Source organism: Bufo bufo, chromosome 3, assembly GCF_905171765.1.
Source record: "Bufo bufo chromosome 3, aBufBuf1.1, whole genome shotgun sequence".
Classification (NCBI taxonomy): Eukaryota; Metazoa; Chordata; class Amphibia; order Anura; family Bufonidae; genus Bufo; species Bufo bufo.
The window spans coordinates 644885265-644904872 of NC_053391.1; the positions used below are offsets into that span (position 1 = coordinate 644885265).

General features: G+C 44.8%; 1 protein-coding gene across 4 annotated transcripts in view; it reads left to right on the forward strand.

The window, feature by feature from the left end:
- PSPC1 (paraspeckle component 1) overlaps window positions 1-19608 on the forward strand; it is a 126089-nt gene that overhangs the window by 16430 nt on the left and 90051 nt on the right. For all 4 annotated transcript variants that reach the window (XR_005777762.1, XR_005777763.1, XM_040426239.1 and 1 more), the window contains exon 2: window positions 1573-1874. Coding sequence is in view for 2 of the 4 variants with exons in the window: in XM_040426239.1 (XP_040282173.1) it covers window positions 1573-1874 (302 nt within the window). In the remaining 2 variants the exon portion in view is untranslated. The remainder of the gene's footprint in view (window positions 1-1572; window positions 1875-19608) is intronic.

The following is a 19608-nucleotide window of genomic DNA, read 5'->3' on the forward strand; positions in this document are numbered from 1 at the left end:
GGTCTGAACTGAGGGTAAGTCTAAAAGTAGCAAGCAAAGGGGTCAGATTCAACTCTTCAAAATCAGACAATCTAGGTGTTATATACAACCCCAAATATTTGAATCTATCTACCCAGGGTACCGTACTGCCTACCTGCTCGACCGACGGAACCTGGCCATCTACCGGCATCAGAGCAGATTTTTGCCAATTAATCGTAAGTCCAGAGAATCTCCCGAACCGATCAATTAGAGACCTGGTCACATCCAGAGATGTCCCAGTATCGCCCAGGAATAACAAGGTGTCATCCGCATACATAAGCACTTTGTTCTGCACCATACCGTATCTGAACCCCACAATATGAGGCGACAGGCGTATTAAAGCCGCTAGTGGCTCAATAGCTAGAGAAAATAATAAAGGCGATAGTGGGCATCCCTGTCTGGTGCCTCTAGCCAGATTAAAGCTATCCGACAACCCCCCATTGGCTCTAATGCGCGCCTTAGGACTCGAGTATAACACCTGTACCCATTGGATAAAACGTGCACCGAAGCCCATAGCCCTCAGAACCCCCCACAGATAATTCCACTCTACACTATCAAACGCCTTAGCGGCATCCAGCGTTAGCAAGGCCCTGTCTCCACAATTATCTGCCGGAAGATTCAGACTGGCGTACAATCTACGGATGTTTATAGCAGTCGGCTTCCCAGGCATGAAGCCTGTCTGATCCGGGTGCACAATGGTCAGAATCACCCTGGACAACCTGTTCGCCAACACCTTCACTAGGAGCTTTACATCCGCTGTTAAAAGCGAAATCGGTCTATAGGAGTCTGGTAATTTGGGACCTTTTTCCAGACTTTGGAATGACTACTATTATAGCCTCCTGCATAGTGTGGTAGCGAACCCGCCTCCAGTGAATGTTCAAGCACCATAAGCAATTCGGGGAGAAGTACCCCCTGCAACATTTTATATACCTCCACCGGTAAACCATCTGCGTCCGGAGCCTTACCGTTCGCCATGTCCCCAAGCGCTGCCTCCAATTCCTCCTCCAGCGTTATTTTACTTTGCATTCTGTATTCAGAATGCTATTATTTTCCCTTATAACCATGTTATAAGGGAAAATAATAATGATCGGGTCTCCATCCCGATCGTCTCCTAGCAACCGTGCGTGAAAATCACACCGCATCCGCACTTGCTTGCGGATGCTTGCAATTTTTACGCAACCCCATTCATTTCTATGGGGCCTGCGTTACGTGAAAAATGCACAAAATAGAGCATGCTGCGATTTTCACTCAACGCACAAGTGATGCGTGAAAATCACCGCTCATGTGAACAGCCCCATAGAAATGAATGGGTCGGGATTCAGTGCGGGTGCAATGCGTTCAACTCGCGCATCGCATCCGCGCGGAATACTCGCCCGTGTGAAAGGGGCCTTAGCGTCTGATCATGCTTTGCTTTACACTGCTTGATAATTGATCACTTTTACTTGATTTTACGATTCTATGGATTGGTTTCATGTAAGCATGGCCATCACTGGTTGGCCAGCAGTTATTACAGACAGGAAATAATAAATTTTTGATGTTTTTATTTTTTTTTAGGAATCCAGAACACTCGCTGAAGTAGCGAAAGCAGAGCTTGATGGCATGGTACTCAAAAACAGGCCACTCCGTATCCGCTTTGCTACCCACGGGGCAGCGCTCACAGTCAAAAATCTGTCTCCTGTGGTATCAAATGAACTCCTTGAAGAAGCTTTCTCCATGTTCGGCCCAGTTGAACGAGCGGTTGTCATAGTGGATGATCGTGGCAGAGCGACAGGCAAGGGCTTTGTGGAGTTTGCAGCAAAGCCCCCAGCAAGGAAAGCTATGGAGAGATGCACAGATGGAGCGTTTATACTGACAACGTAAGTGGTTTTCATTGCTTGCTGTACTTTTACTTCTCTGCTGTGTGTGACTCTACATCGTGCGGAAGGTTGGGTTCACATCACGTTTTATGCCTCTGTTTGACGTATACATAAAAAAATAAAAAATAAATACAAAAATGCAGCATACCACGTTCTTGTATCCTGCACAATCCTGTAAATAAATCTTTTGCATTGGTAAAAAAGTATACTTTTTTTTATTTATTTTTCCCCCACAATGGAACTCTATGGTGAAAGGATGCCACTGTATGGCATCAGTCTGAAGCATCCGTTTTTTGTATACGTTAAACGGATTGGAAAAACGTGATGTGAACTCACCCTAACACTCAAACTCTTAACCGAAATTTCTTAACTCATCGTGATATCCCGAAACAAAAGCCTTTGAAAATCAATTGAAGATGTTGGCTACTTACACATCTGCGTTTTCAATTCCGATGTGAAAGTAGCCTTAAGTTAACACATCTAGTTAAGCATGTGTGTTATGTCTACTACATCTTTATTTGTGTCTTAAAGGGCTTTTCCAGGCATTTTATACTGATGACCTATCCTCTAAATAGGTGAACAGTATATGATCGTTGGGTGTTTGACACCCCGGACCCACTGATCAGCTGTTAGAGAAGGAGCCGCCGCTCACAGTAGTGCCATGGTATTCTCCAGCTTTTCTTAGGCCAGTAATGGCACTTTCTTCAGTCAAATGGCTGAGCTGCAATACCAAGCACAGCCACTATACAATGGACAGCGCTGTGCTTGGTAAGCTGCGAGGAGGCAGCAGTGCCTTTTTAAACAGCTGATTGGCTGGGTCCCGGGTGATGGACTCCCAAAGTTGAAATACAGCTGACCTATCTAGAGGATAGGTCATCAGTATAGTATAGTTTTTTTTTTTACAGGTCCGTATGCGGAACCTTTCATTTCAAAAGGGCTTGAAACAAAATGGAAATGTCGGAAGTGTGCATTCCGTGTCCGCATGTCTGTTCCGCTAAAAATGGAACATGTCCTATTTTTGTCTATTTTGCGGACAAAGACAGGCATTGTTACAATGGATCCGCAAAAAAACAGATGCCATGTCATCCTTTTTTTTTTTTTTTTTTTTTTTTGTGGATGCTTGTTTTGTGGACCGCAAAATACATACGGTCGTGTACATGAGCCCTAAACTCACGGAAAAACCCTTTAAAGATTGACCTACGTAGCTATCCACATTTCATATGCCTAGGTAATACATGTCTATGTTAATAAAGTATTCAGGCTGCGGATCTTCACTGTGCCATGCTCTCTGCTTTGAGCTGCTTAATGGCTCCTCTCCTCGGTTTGAGTGACGGCTTTATCATCCAACTAGGAGATCAGTACCGCTGTTACTAAAAGGGGCAGGTCAATGCGGAGAGCGCTTCCCAGTGAAGCCTTGCTCCTGGGCACCTGCAAAGTCCGTATTCTGATTACACCTCGCAACAATGATTTTGCTACTGAGAGAAAAACGTGATTTATACTAAAATGAGCGTGCTGATTCCAAATATGAACTCGGAATTTGCCTGACATGTCTAGATTTTAACCCTTTAAGGACCCTGGGATTTTCCATTTTTGCGTTTGTTTTTCACTCCCCGCCTTCCCATAGTCCTAACTTTTTTTTTTTTTTCCATTCACATAGCCTTATGAGGGCTTATTTTTTGCGGGATAAGTTGTAGTTTCCAATGGCGCCATTTATGGTTGCATACCATGTAGTAGGAAGCGCAAAAAAAATTCCAAAAGGGGTAGAATTGGGAAAAAATGCAATTCCGACAATGGTTTTAATTTTTTTTTACAACATACACCATGCGGTAAAATTGACCTGTTATCTTCATTCTCCAGGTCAGTACGGTTACAACGATACCACACTTGTATAATATTTTTTTTTGCGTTTTAATACTGAAAAGAATGAATGTAAATATATATATATAATCTCTATCCATCCTCAAAAGGTATTCATTTTTTTTTTTTTTTTTTTAACCATATTCTGACCCCTATAACTTTTTTGTAGTTATGTGTACGGGGCTGTTTGAGGGCTCATTTTATGCGGGGGGATCTGTTCTTTTTAGTGATACCAATTTGAAGTGTGTGCGACTTTCTGATCACTTTTTATAAAAAAAAATTATTGGATAGTTGAAGTGACAAAAAATGGCAAATTGGCTGTTTAAATTTTTTCCCCCTGTAATGCCATTTGCCATTAATATTGTTATATTTTAATAGCATGGGCATTTTCGCAAGCGGTGATGCCCATGATGTTGTTTTGTTTTTTTTTGTTTGTTTTTAAGGAAAGGAGGCGATTTGAATTTTATATATATTTTTTTTTTAAGTCACCTTGGATGACAATAACTGGCAATCATTAGATTGCCTATTGTGTTCATTGATGTCTATATAGACACCATTGAACACTTAATTTGCATTATACCGATACAATGCTGCCACCTAGTGGCTTGTATTGGTAGTCATCTAATAGGCACCGAAGCCTGCTTGAGGCTTCAGCCTATTAGATCAATGTAACAGGTTCCCCGATCTCAGCCGGGGAACGCTGTTACCGGAGCAGAAGTGCGCGACTTCTGCTTCTGGACTGCGCAGATGCCGTGGTCACAATTTACTGATTTGGCTGATCATACATGTCTCTGCTATTTAAAATGGCATAAACCCGGCAGCTATGGCGCCCGCTGCACATGCGAGCAGGCGCCATGTTTGGGGACCGGACTTCCGCTGTACATGTATGGCAGAGGTCCTTAAAGGGGTATTCCCATCTCAGACAATGGGGGCATATCGCTAGGATATGCCCCCATTGTCTGATAGGTGCGGGTCCCACCGCTGGGATCCGCATCTACAATGAGAACGAAGCAGGAAGCGCTGAGGCTGGAGGACCCCAGATATCCCGGGGTCTGTCCACCACCAAGCGCTGCTCCCATAGAAGTGAATGGGAGCGATCCGTGCATGCGCGGCCCATGCTCCCATTCATTTCTATGGGGCAGACGGCAATAGCCGAGCCAGTGTTCGGCTATTTTCAGCAGCCCCATAGAAATGAATGGAGAGCGGCTGCGCATGCGCAGTGCGCCCTCTGTTCATTTCCCGGCTCCGTTCTCATTCTAGGTGTGGGTCCCTAGCAATATGCCCCCATTGTCTGAGATGGGAAAACCCCTTTAACCATCTCCGGACCGCCTAACGCAGGATCGCGTTCCGGAGGTGGCAGCGCTGCGCACAGTCACGCATATATGCGTCATCTCGCGAGACGCGAGACTTCCTGTGAACGCGCGCACACAGGCGCGCGCGCGCTCACAGGAACGGAAGGTAAGAGAGTTGATCTCCAGCCTGCCAGCGGCGATCGTTCGCTGGCAGGCTGGAGATGTGTTTTTTTTTTTAACCCCTAACAGGTATATTAGACGCTGTTTTGATAACAGCGTCTAATATACCTGCTACCTGGTCCTCTGGTGGTCCCCTTTGTTTGGATCGACCACCAGAGGACACAGGTAGCTCAGTAAAGTAGCACCAAGCACCACTACACTACACTACACCCCCCCCCCCCCCCCCGTCACTTATTAACCCCTTATTAGCCCCTGATCACCCCATATAGACTCCCTGATTACCCCCCTGTCATTGATTACCCCCCTGTCATTGATTACCCCCCTGTAAAGCTCCATTCAGACGTCCGCATGATTTTTACGGATCCACTGATAGATGGATCGGATCCGCAAAACGCATCCGGACGTCTGAATGAAGCCTTACAGGGGCATGATCAATGACTGTGGTGATCACCCCATATAGACTCCCTGATCACCCCCCTGTAAAGCTCCATTCAGATGTCCGCAAGATTTTTACGGATGCACTGATAGATGGATCCGATCCGCAAAACGCATCCGGACGTCTGAATGAAGCCTTACAGGGGCATGATCAATGACTGTGGTGATCACCCCATATAGACTCCCTGATCACCCCCCTGTCATTGATTACACCCCTGTCATTGATCACCCCCCTGTAAAGCTCCATTCAGATGTCCGCATGATTTTTACGGATGCACTGATAGATGGATCGGATCTGCAAAACGCATCCGGACGTCTGAATGAAGCCTTACAGGGGCGTGATCAATGACTGTGGTGATCACCCCATATAGACTCCCTGATCACCCCCCTGTCATTGATTACCCCCCTGTAAAGCTCCATTCAGACGTCCGCATGATTTTTACGGATCCACTGATAGATGGATTGGATCCGCAAAACGCATCCGGACGTCTGAATGAAGCCTTACAGGGGCATAATCAATGACTGGTGATCACCCCATATAGACTCCCTGATTACCCCCCTGTCATTGATTACCCCCCCTGTCATTGATCACCCCCCTGTAAAGCTCCATTCAGATGTCCGCATGATTTTTACGGATGCACTGATAGATGGATTGGATCCGCAAAACGCATCCGGACGTCTGAATGAAGCCTTACAGGGGCGTGATCAATGACTGTGGTGATCACCCCCCTGTCATTGATCACCCCCCTGTCATTGATTACCCCCCTGTAAAGCTCCATTCAGACGTCCGCATGATTTTTACGGATGCACTGATAGATGGATCGGATCCGCAAAACGCATCCGGACGTCTGAATGAAGCCTTACAGGGGCGTGATCAATGACTGTGGTGATCACCCCATATAGACTCCCTGATCACCCCCCTGTCATTGATTACCCCCCTGTAAAGCTCCATTCAGACGTCCGGATGATTTTTACGGATCCACTGATAGATGGATCGGATCTGCAAAACGCATCCGGACGTCTGAATGAAGCCTTACAGGGGCGTGATCAATGACTGTGGTGATCACCCCATATAGACTCCCTGATCACCCCCCTGTCATTGATCACCCCCCTGTCATTGATCACCCCCCTGTCATTGATCACCCCCCTGTCATTGATCACCCTCTGTAAGGCTCCATTCAGACATTTTTTTGGCCCAAGTTAGCGGAATTATTATATTTTTTTCTTACAAAGTCTCATATTCCACTAACTTGTGTCAAAAAATAAAATCTCACATGAACTCACCATACCCCTCACGGAATCCAAATGCGTAAAATTTTTTAGACATTTATATTCCAGACTTCTTCTCACGCTTTAGGGCCCCTAGAATGCCAGGGCAGTATAAATACCCCACATGTGACCCCATTTCGGAAAGAAGACACCCCCAGGTATTCCGTGAGGGGCATATTGAGTCCATGAAAGATTGAAATTTTTGTCCCAAGTTAGCGGAACGGGAGACTTTGTGAGAAAAAAATTAAAAATATCAATTTCCGCTAACTTGTGCCAAAAAAAAAAAATTTCTATGAACTCGCCATGCCCCTCATTGAATACCTTGGGGTGTCTTCTTTCCAAAATGGGGTCACATGTGGGGTATTTATACTGCCCTGGCATTCTAGGGGCCCCAAAGCGTGAGAAGAAGTCTGGTATCCAAATGTCTAAAAATGCCCTCCTAAAAGGAATTTGGGCACCTTTGCGCATCTAGGCTGCAAAAAAGTGTCACACATCTGGTATCGCCGTACTCAGGAGAAGTTGGGAAATGTGTTTTGGGGTGTCATTTCACATATACCCATGCTGGGTGAGAGAAATATCTTGGCAAAAGACAACTTTTCCGATTTTTTTTTTTTTATACAAAGTTGGCATTTGACCAAGATATTTATCTCACCCAGCATGGGTATATGTAAAAAGACACCCCAAAACACATTCCTCAACTTCTCCTGAGTACGGAGATACCAGATGTGTGACACTTTTTTGCAGCCTAGGTGGGCAAAGGGGCCCACATTCCAAAGAGCACCTTTCGGATTTCACAGGTCATTTTTTACAGAATTTGATTTCAAACTCCTTACCACACATTTGGGCCCCTAGAATGCCAGGGCAGTATAACTACCCCACAAGTGACCCCATTTTGGAAAGAAGAGACCCCAAGGTATTCGCTGATGGGCATAGTGAGTTCATGGAAGTTTTTATTTTTTGTCACAAGTTAGTGGAATATGAGACTTTGTATGAAAAAGAAAAAAAAAGAAAAAATCATCATTTTCCACTAACTTGTGACAAAAAATAAAAAATTCTAGGAACTTGCCATGCCCCTCACGGAATACCTTGGGGTGTCTTCTTTCCAAAATGGGGTCACTTGTGGGGTAGTTATACTGCCCTGGCATTCTAGGGGCCCAAATGTGTGGTAAGGAGTTTGAAATCAAATTCTGTAAAAAATGACCTGTGAAATCCGAAAGGTGCTCTTTGGAAAATGGGCCCCTTTGCCCACCTAGGCTGCAAAAAAGTGTCACATCTGGTATCGCCGTATTCAGGAGAAGTTGGGGAATGTGTTTTGGGGTGTCATTTTACATATACCCATGCTGGGTGAGAGAAATATCTTGGCAAAAGACAACTTTTCCCATTTTTTTATACAAAGTTGGCATTTGACCAAGATATTTATCTCACCCAGCATGGGTATATATAAAATGACACCCCAAAACACATTCCCCACCTTCTCCTGAGTACGGAGATACCAGATGTGTGACACTTTTTTGCAGCCTAGGTGGGCAAAGGGGCCCATATTCCAAAGAGCACCTTTCGGATTTCACAGGTCATTTTTTACAGAATTTGATTTCAAACTCCTTACCACACATTTGGGCCCCTAAAATGCCAGGGCAGTATAACCACCCCACAAGTGACCCCATTTTGGAAAGAAGAGACCCCAAGGTATTTCGTGATGGGCATAGTGAGTTCATGGAAGTTTTTATTTTTTGTCACAAGTTAGTGGAATATGAGACTTTGTAAGAAGAAAGAAAAAAAAAATAAAAAATCATCATTTTCCGCTAACTTGTGACAAAAAATAAAAAGTTCTATGAACTCACTATGCCCATCAGCGAATACCTTAGGGTGTGTACTTTCCGAAATGGGGTCATTTGTGGGGTGTTTGTACTGTCTGGGCATTGTAGAACCTCAGGAAACATGACAGGTGCTCAGAAAGTCAGAGCTGCTTCAAAAAGCGGAAATTCACATTTTTGTACCATAGTTTGTAAACGCTATAACTTTTACCCAAACCATTTTTTTTTTACCCAAACATTTTTTTTTTATCAAAGACATGTAGAACAATAAATTTAGAGCAAAATTTATATATGGATGTCGTTTTTTTTGCAAAATTTTACAACAAAGTGAAAAATGTCATTTTTTTGCAAAAAAATCGTTAAATTTCGATTAATAAACAAAAAAAGTAAAAATGTCAGCAGCAATGAAATACCACCAAATGAAAGCTCTATTAGTGAGAAGAAAAGGAGGTAAAATTCATTTGGGTGGTAAGTTGCATGACCGAGCAATAAACGGTGAAAGTAGTGTAGGTCAGAAGTGTAAAAAGTGGCCTGGTCTTTCGGGGTGTTTAAGCACTGGGGGCTGAGGTGGTTAAGGACATTACATCAAAGTTGGATCAGCCTGTAGTGTGTTTTTCCACTTTAATTTTGAGGGTGACTCCAAATCCAGACCTCCACGGGTTGAAAAATTTGATTTCCATTTTTTTTTATTTTTGTGTGATTTTGTTGTCAGCACATTCAACTATGTAAAGAACAAAGTATTTCAGAAGAATATTTAATTAATTCAGATCTAGGATGTGTTATTTTTGTGTTCCCTTTATTTTTTTGAGAAGTGTATTTTGGATATTTCACACTCTTTTGGAGTGTACCCTAATTAAAAAAAAAAAAAAAAATTAAAACCAAAAATCAGTGATGGCTACCTCCTCCACCGCTAAGTCCACCTCCTACTCCATATGGAACTCCACCTCATAAATCAAATTTTTTTTATTTTTATTTGTATGTATTTTATTTTAAGTCATTTCACTACTTTGTCAGTTACATTTCCGGGTGAAATTCACCAATTTTTGCGTGTAATATACCAGGGCTCGACAAATCCCAGGTCGCAATGGCGACCAGGAATTTAGTCCTGGCGCTTGGGTATTTGTCAGCCCGTTTTCAAAGGTGCCCGGGCGATGGGTGCGGAGCTGCCGTTCTGTCCGGAGGCAGCACCGTTTGAAACAGCTCCGTCACAGCACACAATAGCAGAGACGCTGGCAGCAGGGAGGGGAGGGACTCGGAAGGAGTGTAATCTGATCCTAGAGTGGAAGCTGCTTCTGCCAGCCCCTCCCCGCCCACCAACCAATCAGAACTGAGGCAATGCAAGCACTAGCAGCTTTGAGTCACTGACAGAAGTACAGGGAGAAAGAATCGAATGAGTCACAGGTTAGAATCTAAAGATCCTTAGTGACTCATTTGATTCTTTTTGAGTTAAAAGAACCGTCAGTCAGACTCTAGAACTGATGCTTTTGCAGCAGTGATAAGATTAAGGGACAGGAGCAGAGAGATGAGAGAAGTGACAGGACAGAGTTTAGATTAGCTTGAATTAACCCTTTAGGATCAAATTGGCTTCTCAAGGAGATCTATATGTTAAAAGGCATCCCTTCTTCTGTCTCATTCAGTAGCTATATAACTAAGGCTACTTTCACACTTGCGGCAGGACGGATACGGCTGTTCACCCTGTCGGATCCGTCCTTCCGCTGTTTCGCCGGACCGCAGCTCTGTCCCCATTGACTATAATGGGGGCAGAGCTCTGGCGCAGCACGGCAGTGCATGGTGAAAGGCCGCCGGACTAAAAGTACTGCATGTCCAACTTTTTAGTCCGGCGGCCTTTCACCGCGAACTGCCATGCTGCGCCGGAGCTCAACCCCCTTCCCCATTATAGTCAATAGGGTCCGGGAACGGAGCGGCAGTATATGTAACATGGTATACAGCATTATTGGGGGGCTCTATGGAAAAGTGGGGGGGGGAGCGCTATGGGGGCACCTACTGGGGCCTTTATGACGCGGCTCCGCCTGGCTCCTAACTTTTTTAGCTGGCTCCTAGATTCCAAGGAAATTTGTCAAGCCCTGTAATATACCCCTCCTCTACCAAGTTGACAGCTTAATAAATTTCAATAATTTTTCTTTTACCTTTTCGGGTGACAATAGACAATTTTCTTCTTTCATAGAACCCTCCTCTACCAAGTAGACAGGTTAATAAATTTCACAAATTTTTCTGTTACATTCTTGAGTTGACATTTTACAATTTTGGACGTGAATAAACCCCTGCTCTGCATAGGTGACGGAATAAAATTTCAGAAATTCTTCTTTAATTGATGCGCGCCACCTCCTTTGATTCAATACTTTAAACTTTAACAAGTTGTACTACATTTGGGCTTCTGTAATTTGTCCCACATTTCCGCTTTACTCTTTTGGCCCACATTTGGGCTTCTGTAATTTGTCCCACATTTGCACCTCAATAACTTTTTTTTATAAATTTATCTCCCTTAAATTTGGTCTCTTTTTCTCACGCTCCCTCTCCGGCGTGGAACCCTGATTCGCCGATAACTGTGATCAACAAGGTAGGCTCAGAAAAGAACATCAAAAGTTGATAGAGAAGATATCGAAATGGATGGTGGATGTCACTGGGGCACTTCTACATAGGTGACAGGAACATAAATTTAAAAAAATAGTCAATTACATTGTCAGGTGACATTTTTCAAATTTTGCCGCATAGAAACCCCTGCTCTGCATAGTTGACAGGGAATAAAATTTAATAAATTCTTCATTAATTAATGCGCGACACATCCTTTCATTCAACGCTTAAACTTTAAAAAGTTGTCCCACTTTTACGCTTTAATAATTTGTCCCATAATTCCGCTCTATAATTTTAAATTTGAAAAAATTAGTCCTCCCTTGGATGTGGTCTCTATTTCTCACGCTCCCTCATCGGCCTGGAATCCTGATTCCCCGCCACCCGTGATCACCATGGTAGGCGCATAAAAGAACATCGAAAGTTGATAGAGCAGATATCAAATTGGATCGTGGACATCACAGCGACGTGGTGGGGCAGTAAGTATGCACACGCCTACACGAACTGACTGACGGGTCAGCCGCTGTAACTTCTGGGTCTGCAAATTGTGCACATGGCCTGAGCTTGCCCTTTACCCCTTGGAGGTGCTGGCCTGCCCTGCAGCCAGTGTATTGTCTGAACGTGTGTGTAGCACCACTGGAGGGGGTTATCACAAGTTATATTTCCCAATGTTTTGGGGTGTACCTTTAATTTAAAAAAATAAAAATGTAAAACCAAAAAGCAGTGTAGACTACCTCCTCCTCCACCGCCACATCCACCACTTCCTCAATCTCCTACTCCATATGGACCTCGTCCTCCTAGATCAAGATTATTATTTTTTATTTTTACTTATTTTGTTACTTAAAGTCATTTCCCTATCCACATTTGTTTGCAGAGCACTTGCCATGCTCTTAACCACATTTTGATGCCATTTGTAGCCCTTTCCATGACATTTTTACAGCCATTTTAGTGCTCAAAAGTTCGGGTCCCCATTGACTTCAACGGGGTTCGGGGTCAAGTTCGGGCCCTGAACTCTAACTTTTTTGTGAAGTTCGGTCGAACGCGAACATCCAGGTGTCCGCTCAACTCTAGTGATGACACATTCAGAACAAAACTCAACCTTCTGGAACTTGCAGCTTGGGATGCATTTGTGCTAGAAGCGCCGAACTTCCTTGGGAACAGAGGAGCTGCAAACTATGCTGAATTAGTAGACAACATGCTTACAGCATATGAACAACTTGGCTGCCGAATGTCATTGAAAGTGCATTTCTTACATTCCCATCTTGACTTTTTCCCACCCGATTTGGGACACGTAAGTGACGAACATGGAGACCGGTTCCATAAAGATATTTCTACAATGGAGAACAGGTATCAAGGCCGCTGGAATACCAACATGATGGCGGACTACTGCTGGTTTTTGCAACGGGAAAATATGACCGTTCACAAACGCAAAAGCAGATGCCTGAAGTACTTCTAACAGTACTGGGCCTTGCTCAAGTAAGACTTTTAAACTAAAAAACGAGACTTTTTGAAGTTTTGTTATTCCATTACATTTTCATACACTGTTTACTACACAAACTTTGATGTAGATCAGGTAATTGTTGGAGTAAAACTCGTTCTGTTCAAAATTATTCAATGCTTTCCAAGTGCTTAATTCATTTAGGCATACTTATGTATAGCAAAATGTCGTGACTTGTTACAACAATTCAAAATTTTTTATTTTTTTGTTGCGTTATAAAAGCTTCACAAATTGCGTGTTTGTACTACTCTCACTAGTCCCGATCTTTTGCTGTCAGCAGTTTTGCATGGTCCTAACTGCTGACAGACTTTATTTAAAGCAGTAGTGCACAGCTTAGGCTACTTTCACACTAGCGTTCGGGTGTCCGCTCGAGCGCACCGTTTGAAGGGGCTCACGAGCGGCCCCGAACGCATCCGTCTGGCCCCAATGCATTCTCAGTGGAGGCGGATCCACTGAGAATGCATCCGCCTGCCAGCGCTCAGCCTCCGCTCCGCTGAGTGAGCGGACACCTGAACGCTGCTTGCAGCGTTCGGGTGTCGCCTGGCCGTGCGGAGGCGAGCGGATCCGTCCAGACTTACAATGTAAGTCAATGGGGACGGATCCGCTTGAAGATGACACCATATGGCTCAATCTTCAAGCGGATCCGTTCCCCATTGACTTACAATGTAAAGTCTGAACGGATCCGCTCAGACAACTTTCACACTTAGAAAATTTTCTAAGTTTTAATGCAGACGCATCCGTTCTGAACGGATGCGAACGTCTGCATTATCGGAGCGGATCCGTCTGATGAAACATCAGACGGATCCGCTCCGAACGCTAGTGTGAAAGTAGCCTTACAGCAATGGTTACAGCTCCGACACAGAAGAATTGTGCATAATGCAGGAGCAGCGATGGCTCAGTACTAATGAAACACTATGTGGCTGTCTCTGGAACCTACAGCTATTGGCAAAGTGGCATATCCTGATACTGCAGGAAGGAGTAGATGGCCATGTGTGCAGCTATATTCATTGTAGTTTTATGGGGGCAGTGAAACACTCATAAAAAAAAAAGCAGTGTAGACTGAGGGGAAGGCGGCTACCCCATTATCTCAATAAGTAAGTGGAATCACCAAATGGTGGCCATTAATGATATTCCAATAATGTATCCGATCAGACTGACGATGCATCCTTTGGACAAGAAAAGCTTGTGCATCCCTGCTTTAACCCCTTCAAGACCAAGCCATTATTCACCATAAGGATCAAGCCTAGGGGTGCACCGAAATTCCGGCAGCCGAAAATGTACCTAATCCATTTCGGCCGATATTGTTACATATCGGCCGAAAATATGGGGTGTGGGATTTGTCACCCACCAAGTAGCTGACCATCTGCGGGCGGGCGGTTTACTTTAAGTCACTGCATCTTTATTTTACCTTACAATCGTGACGCTCCAGTACAACTCTGCAGGCAGAGCGGAGGGCGGCGTAACGTCACTTACTCACGTGACGCGCCTGCTCCGCCTCCTTCATTCATAAAGTGGGCGGAGCAGTGCGTCACGTGAGTAAGTGACGTTACGCCGCCCTCCGCTCTGCCTGCAGAGTTGTACTGGAGCGTCACGATTGTAAGGTAAAATAAAGATGCAGTGAGTGATGCTGTGAGCAGCAGGGCCGGGGCTGTTATGGGTAGGGGGATCGGTCTATGGCACTGCTATGGGGAGGGGGGATCTGTGCACTGTTATGCCCATAACAGTGCACATATCCCCCCTCCTTAACAGCGCCACCCACAGATCCCCCTCTCCATAACAGCGCCACCCACAGATCCCCCTCTCCATAACAGCGCCACCCACAGATCCCCCTCTCCATAACGGCGCCACCCACAGATCCCCCTCTCCATAACGGCGCCACCCACAGATCCCCCTCTCCATAACGGCGCCACCCACAGATCCCCCTCTCCATAACGGCGCCACCCACAGATCCCCCTCTCCATAACGGCGCCACCCACAGATCCCCCTCTCCATAACGGCGCCACCCACAGATCCCCCTCTCCATAACGGCGCCACCCACAGATCCCCCTCTCCATAACGGCGCCACCCACAGATCCCCCTCTCCATAACGGCGCCACCCACAGATCCCCCTCTCCATAACGGCGCCACCAACAGATCCCCCTCTCCATAACGGCGCCACCCACAGATCCCCCTCTCCATAACGGCGCCACCCACAGATCCCCCTCTCCATAACGGCGCCACCCACAGATCCCCCTCTCCATAACGGCGCCACCCACAGATCCCCCTCTCCATAACGGCGCCACCCACAGATCCCCCTCTCCATAACAGCGCCACCCACAGATCCCCCTCTCCATAACAGCGCCACCCACAGATCCCCCTCTCCATAACAGCGCCACCCACAGATCCCCCTCTCCATAACAGCGCCACCCACAGATCCCCCCTCTCCATAACAGCGCCACCCACAGATCCCCCTCTCCATAACAGCGCCACCCACAGATCCCCCTCTCCATAACAGCGCCACCCACAGATCCCCCTCTCCATAACAGCGCCACCCACAGATCCCCCTCTCCATAACAGCGCCACCCACAGATCCCCCTCTCCATAACAGCGCCACCCACAGATCCCCCTCTCCATAACAGCGCCACCCACAGATCCCCCTCTCCATAACAGCGCCACCCACAGATCCCCCTCTCCATAACAACGCCACCCACAGATCCCCCTCTCCATAACAGCGCCACCCACAGATCCCCCTCTCCATAACAGCGCCACCCACAGATCCCCCTCTCCATAACAGCGCCACCCACAGATCCCCCTCTCCATAACAGAGCCACCCACAGATCCCCCTCTCCATAACAGAGCCACCCACAGATCCCCCTCTCCATAACAGCGCCATCCACAGATCCCCCTCTCCATAACAGCGCCATCCACAGATCCCCCTCTCCATATATAATATGATTTATTAAATTCATGAAAAAGAATTATTAATAAAATCATTAAAAAAAAAAGTATTTTAAAAGTATTTGGGCAAAAAGGCAGTTTCGGTCAAGGGCATCCTGAATTTTCGGTTTCGGACCAGAATTTTCATTTCGGTGCACCCCTAATCAAGCCACATTTTGCAAATCTGACATGTTTTTCATTTTATGAAATTGTTTTCTCGTGACATATTGTACTTCATGCTAGTGGTAAATTTGAGTCAATATGTTTCACCTTTTACAGTATATATAAAAAATTCCCAAATTTACAGAAAATTGAGAAATTCACAATTTTTGAAATTTGAATGTGTGTATTTTTGTTTTACCTAGTAAAGCATTTTTGAAAACAAAAATTATGTTTGTCTCCATTTTCTGAAAGCTATATTTTATTTTTCTGCTGATTGTCTTGTGCAGGGGCTCTTTTTTTGCAGCAAGAGCTGACATTTTTATTGGTACATATGATTTTTTTGATTCAATATGACCCTTTTTGGGGCAAAGTGACAAAAAAAGGCTATTTTTGGAACAATTTTTATTTTATTCATTTTTTATATATTTTTTTAACAGCGTTCAACTCTGGGTAGATTATGGGATATTTTTATAGAGCAGGTTTTTACGGACGCGGCGATACAGAATGTCTACTTTTTTTTTTGTACCATATTTTCCGGCGTATAAGACGACCCCCCCCACTTTTCTATTTAAAATATAGGGTTTGGGCTGTACTCGCTGTATAAGACTACCCCTGCCTGCCCAGCCCTCCCTGTCTCGAAGACTATCTTCTCCAGTCCAGGGAACTGACCATGGCAGCCAGGGCTTCAGTAGCATGGCTGCCATGGTAACCTATCTTTTTTTCTTTTCACATTCCCAGTTTCCCACATAGGAACTACTAGGGGCCGGGAAAAGATGGTGGGTCCATTGCCATGGGGGGTCTGTGGATGGCACTGTTATTGAAGGGGGGGGGGGGGATCTGTGGATGGCACTGTTATGGGGAGGGGCATCAGTGAATAGGAGCAGGCGCCTAGTGGGAGGAGCAGGCGCGTGACTTCAGTGAGTGAGCGCCGCCCGCACTGCCTGTTACCGGAGCTGAGAGTAAGGTAGTAAAGAGATGAGCGCTGATTTAAAGTTACGGATTACAGTTTATAAATGTATACTCCTGTGAGCGGCGGGGCCCTGTATATTCTAACCCCCAGGCAAGCGTCCTCGTCACCATGGGAACGCCTTGGGGTTAGAATATACCATCGGATCTGAGTTTCCACGATCTCACTGAGATCGTGAAAACTCTGATCCAATGGTATATTCTAACCTCTAGGCAAGCATCCCCGTCACTATGGGAACGCCTGGGGGTTAGAATATACCATCGGATCGGAGTATATCCAACGTATATGATGACCCCCAACTTTTGAAAATAATTTCTAGTGTTAGAAAGTCGTCTTATACTCCGGAAAATACGGTATTTTAGTTTTACACCATAAAAGCATTTTTGAAAAAAATTAATTTGTTTTAGCATCTCCATTTTCTGAATTTTATTATTTTTTTTTTATATATATATTTTTTGGGGGCGGGGGGATTGTCTTATGTAGTTTTTTTTTTGTTGTTGCAGGAAATGATGACTGGTACTCTTTTGGGAGCATATGACTTTTTGATCGCTTGGAATTACACTTTTTGTGATGTTTAGTGACAAAATGGCATTTTTGGTACAGTTTTTATTTTTTTATGGTGTTCACCTGAGGGGTTAGGCCATGTGATATTTTTATAGAGCAGGTTGTTATGGACATGGGAACAGGGTGGATAAAAATCAATGATTTAAAAAAAAAAAAAGGATTTTTTTTTAATTTAAATCAGATTTTTTTTTTTTTATATAAAATGCTTTTTGAGGAAAATATATTACCATCCAAAGGTTATTCCATCATGAAATAAGGATTCGTTTTTTAATTATGTAGAATAAGGCCTCATGCACACGACCGTTGTGTGCATCCGCGTCCATCCGTCATTTTTCACAGTTTAGCGGAGGTCCCATTCATTTCTATGGAGCTGTGAAAAAAAAATGATTTTTTTCCGCATCCGTGATTCCAGTCCGTCAAAAAAAATATAACCTGTCCTATTCTTGTCAGTGGAAAACGGAGGACTGACCCATTGAAGTCAATGGGTCCGTCAAAAAAAAACTGATGCACAACTGGTATGTCATCCGTGTCCGTTTTTTTTTTTTCTACAAGACCTTGGTGCAATAAAATTACACTTTTCATTAACCTTCCTTTTTTTCCCCCCTGTCAGACAAAAAAAAAGACACAAGGAAACACAACTGAAGCAAAAATCTGACACTGACCACTGAAGCCAAATCACTGACCGTGAAAAAACACTGTCGTGTGCATGAGGCCTAAGGCTGTACGTGGACTCCCATATTGTTGAATAGATTAGGCAGTGGCTGAGGGACAGACAACAGAGGGTTGTAGTCAATGGAGTATATTCAGACCATGGTCTTGTTACCAGTGGGGTACCTCAGGGATCTGTTCTGGGACCCATATTGTTTAATATCTTTATCAGCGAAATTGCAGAAGGCCTCGATGGTAAGGTGTGTCTTTTTTCTGATGACACAAAGATTTGTAACAGGGTTGATGTTCCTGGAGGGATACACCAAATGGAAAAGGATTTAGGAAAACTAGAGAAATGGTCAAAAATCTGGCAACTAAAATTTAATGTTGATAGGTGTAAGATAATTCACCTGGGGCGTAAAAACCCAAGAGCAGAATATAAAATCAGTGATACAGTCCTAACCTCAGTGTCTGAGGAAAGGGATTTAGGGGTCATTATTTCAGAAGACTTAAAGGTAGGCAGACAATGTCATAGAGCAGCAGGAAATGCTAGCAGAATGCTTGGGTGTATAGGGAGAGGCATTACCAGTAGACAGAGGGAGGCGCTCATGCCGCTCTACAGAGCACTAGTGAGACCTCATTTGGAGTATTGTGCTCAGTACTGGAGACCATATCTCCAGAAGGATATTGATACTTTGGAGAGAGTTCAGAGAAGAGCTACTAAACTGGTACATGGATTGCAGGATAAAACTTACCAGGAAATATTAAAGGACCTTAACATGTATAGCTTGGAAGAAAGACGAGACAGAGGGGATATGATAGAAACTGCTAAATACATAAAGGGAATCAACAAGGTAAAAGAGGAGAGAATATTTAAAAGAAGAAAAACTGCTACAAGAGGACATAGTTTTAAATTAGAGGGGCAAAGGTTTAAAAGTAATATCAGGAAGTATTACTTTACTGAGAGAGTAGTGGATGCATGGAATAGCCTTCCTGCAGAAGTGGTAGCTGCAAATACAGTGGAGGAGTTTAAAGAGGACCTTTCACTAGTTTAAAAGCTAAAAACTAACTAACTATATCAGTGGGCAGAGCGGCACCCAGGGGTCCCCATGCACTTACTAGTATGTCTGGGCGCCGCTCCATTCGTCCGGTATAGGCTCCGGTGTCTGCAGCTCCCTCTGTTGTACTGGGCCGAGTTTTTGTATTAGGGTTGTCCCTTGCTGCAGCGCTGGCCAATCGTAGCGCACAGCTCATAGCCTGGGACTCCCGGCGTCATTGGTTGCTATGACGCCTTGCGCTTCATGTCGCCGCTGCACTACAGTAATACACTATACGAGTGTATTACTGTAGTGCAGCGGCGGCATGAAGCACAGGGCGTCATAGCAACCAATGACGCTGTGCGCTCCTGCTCTGAACAGGAATCCAGCCCGGGATACCACGGACCGCTCTCGGCCGCGGAACACGGCCCTGTGCATTCGGCCTAAGGTGGTAGATTATGTGACATTTTTATAGAGCATGTCGTTACGGACACGGCGATACCTAA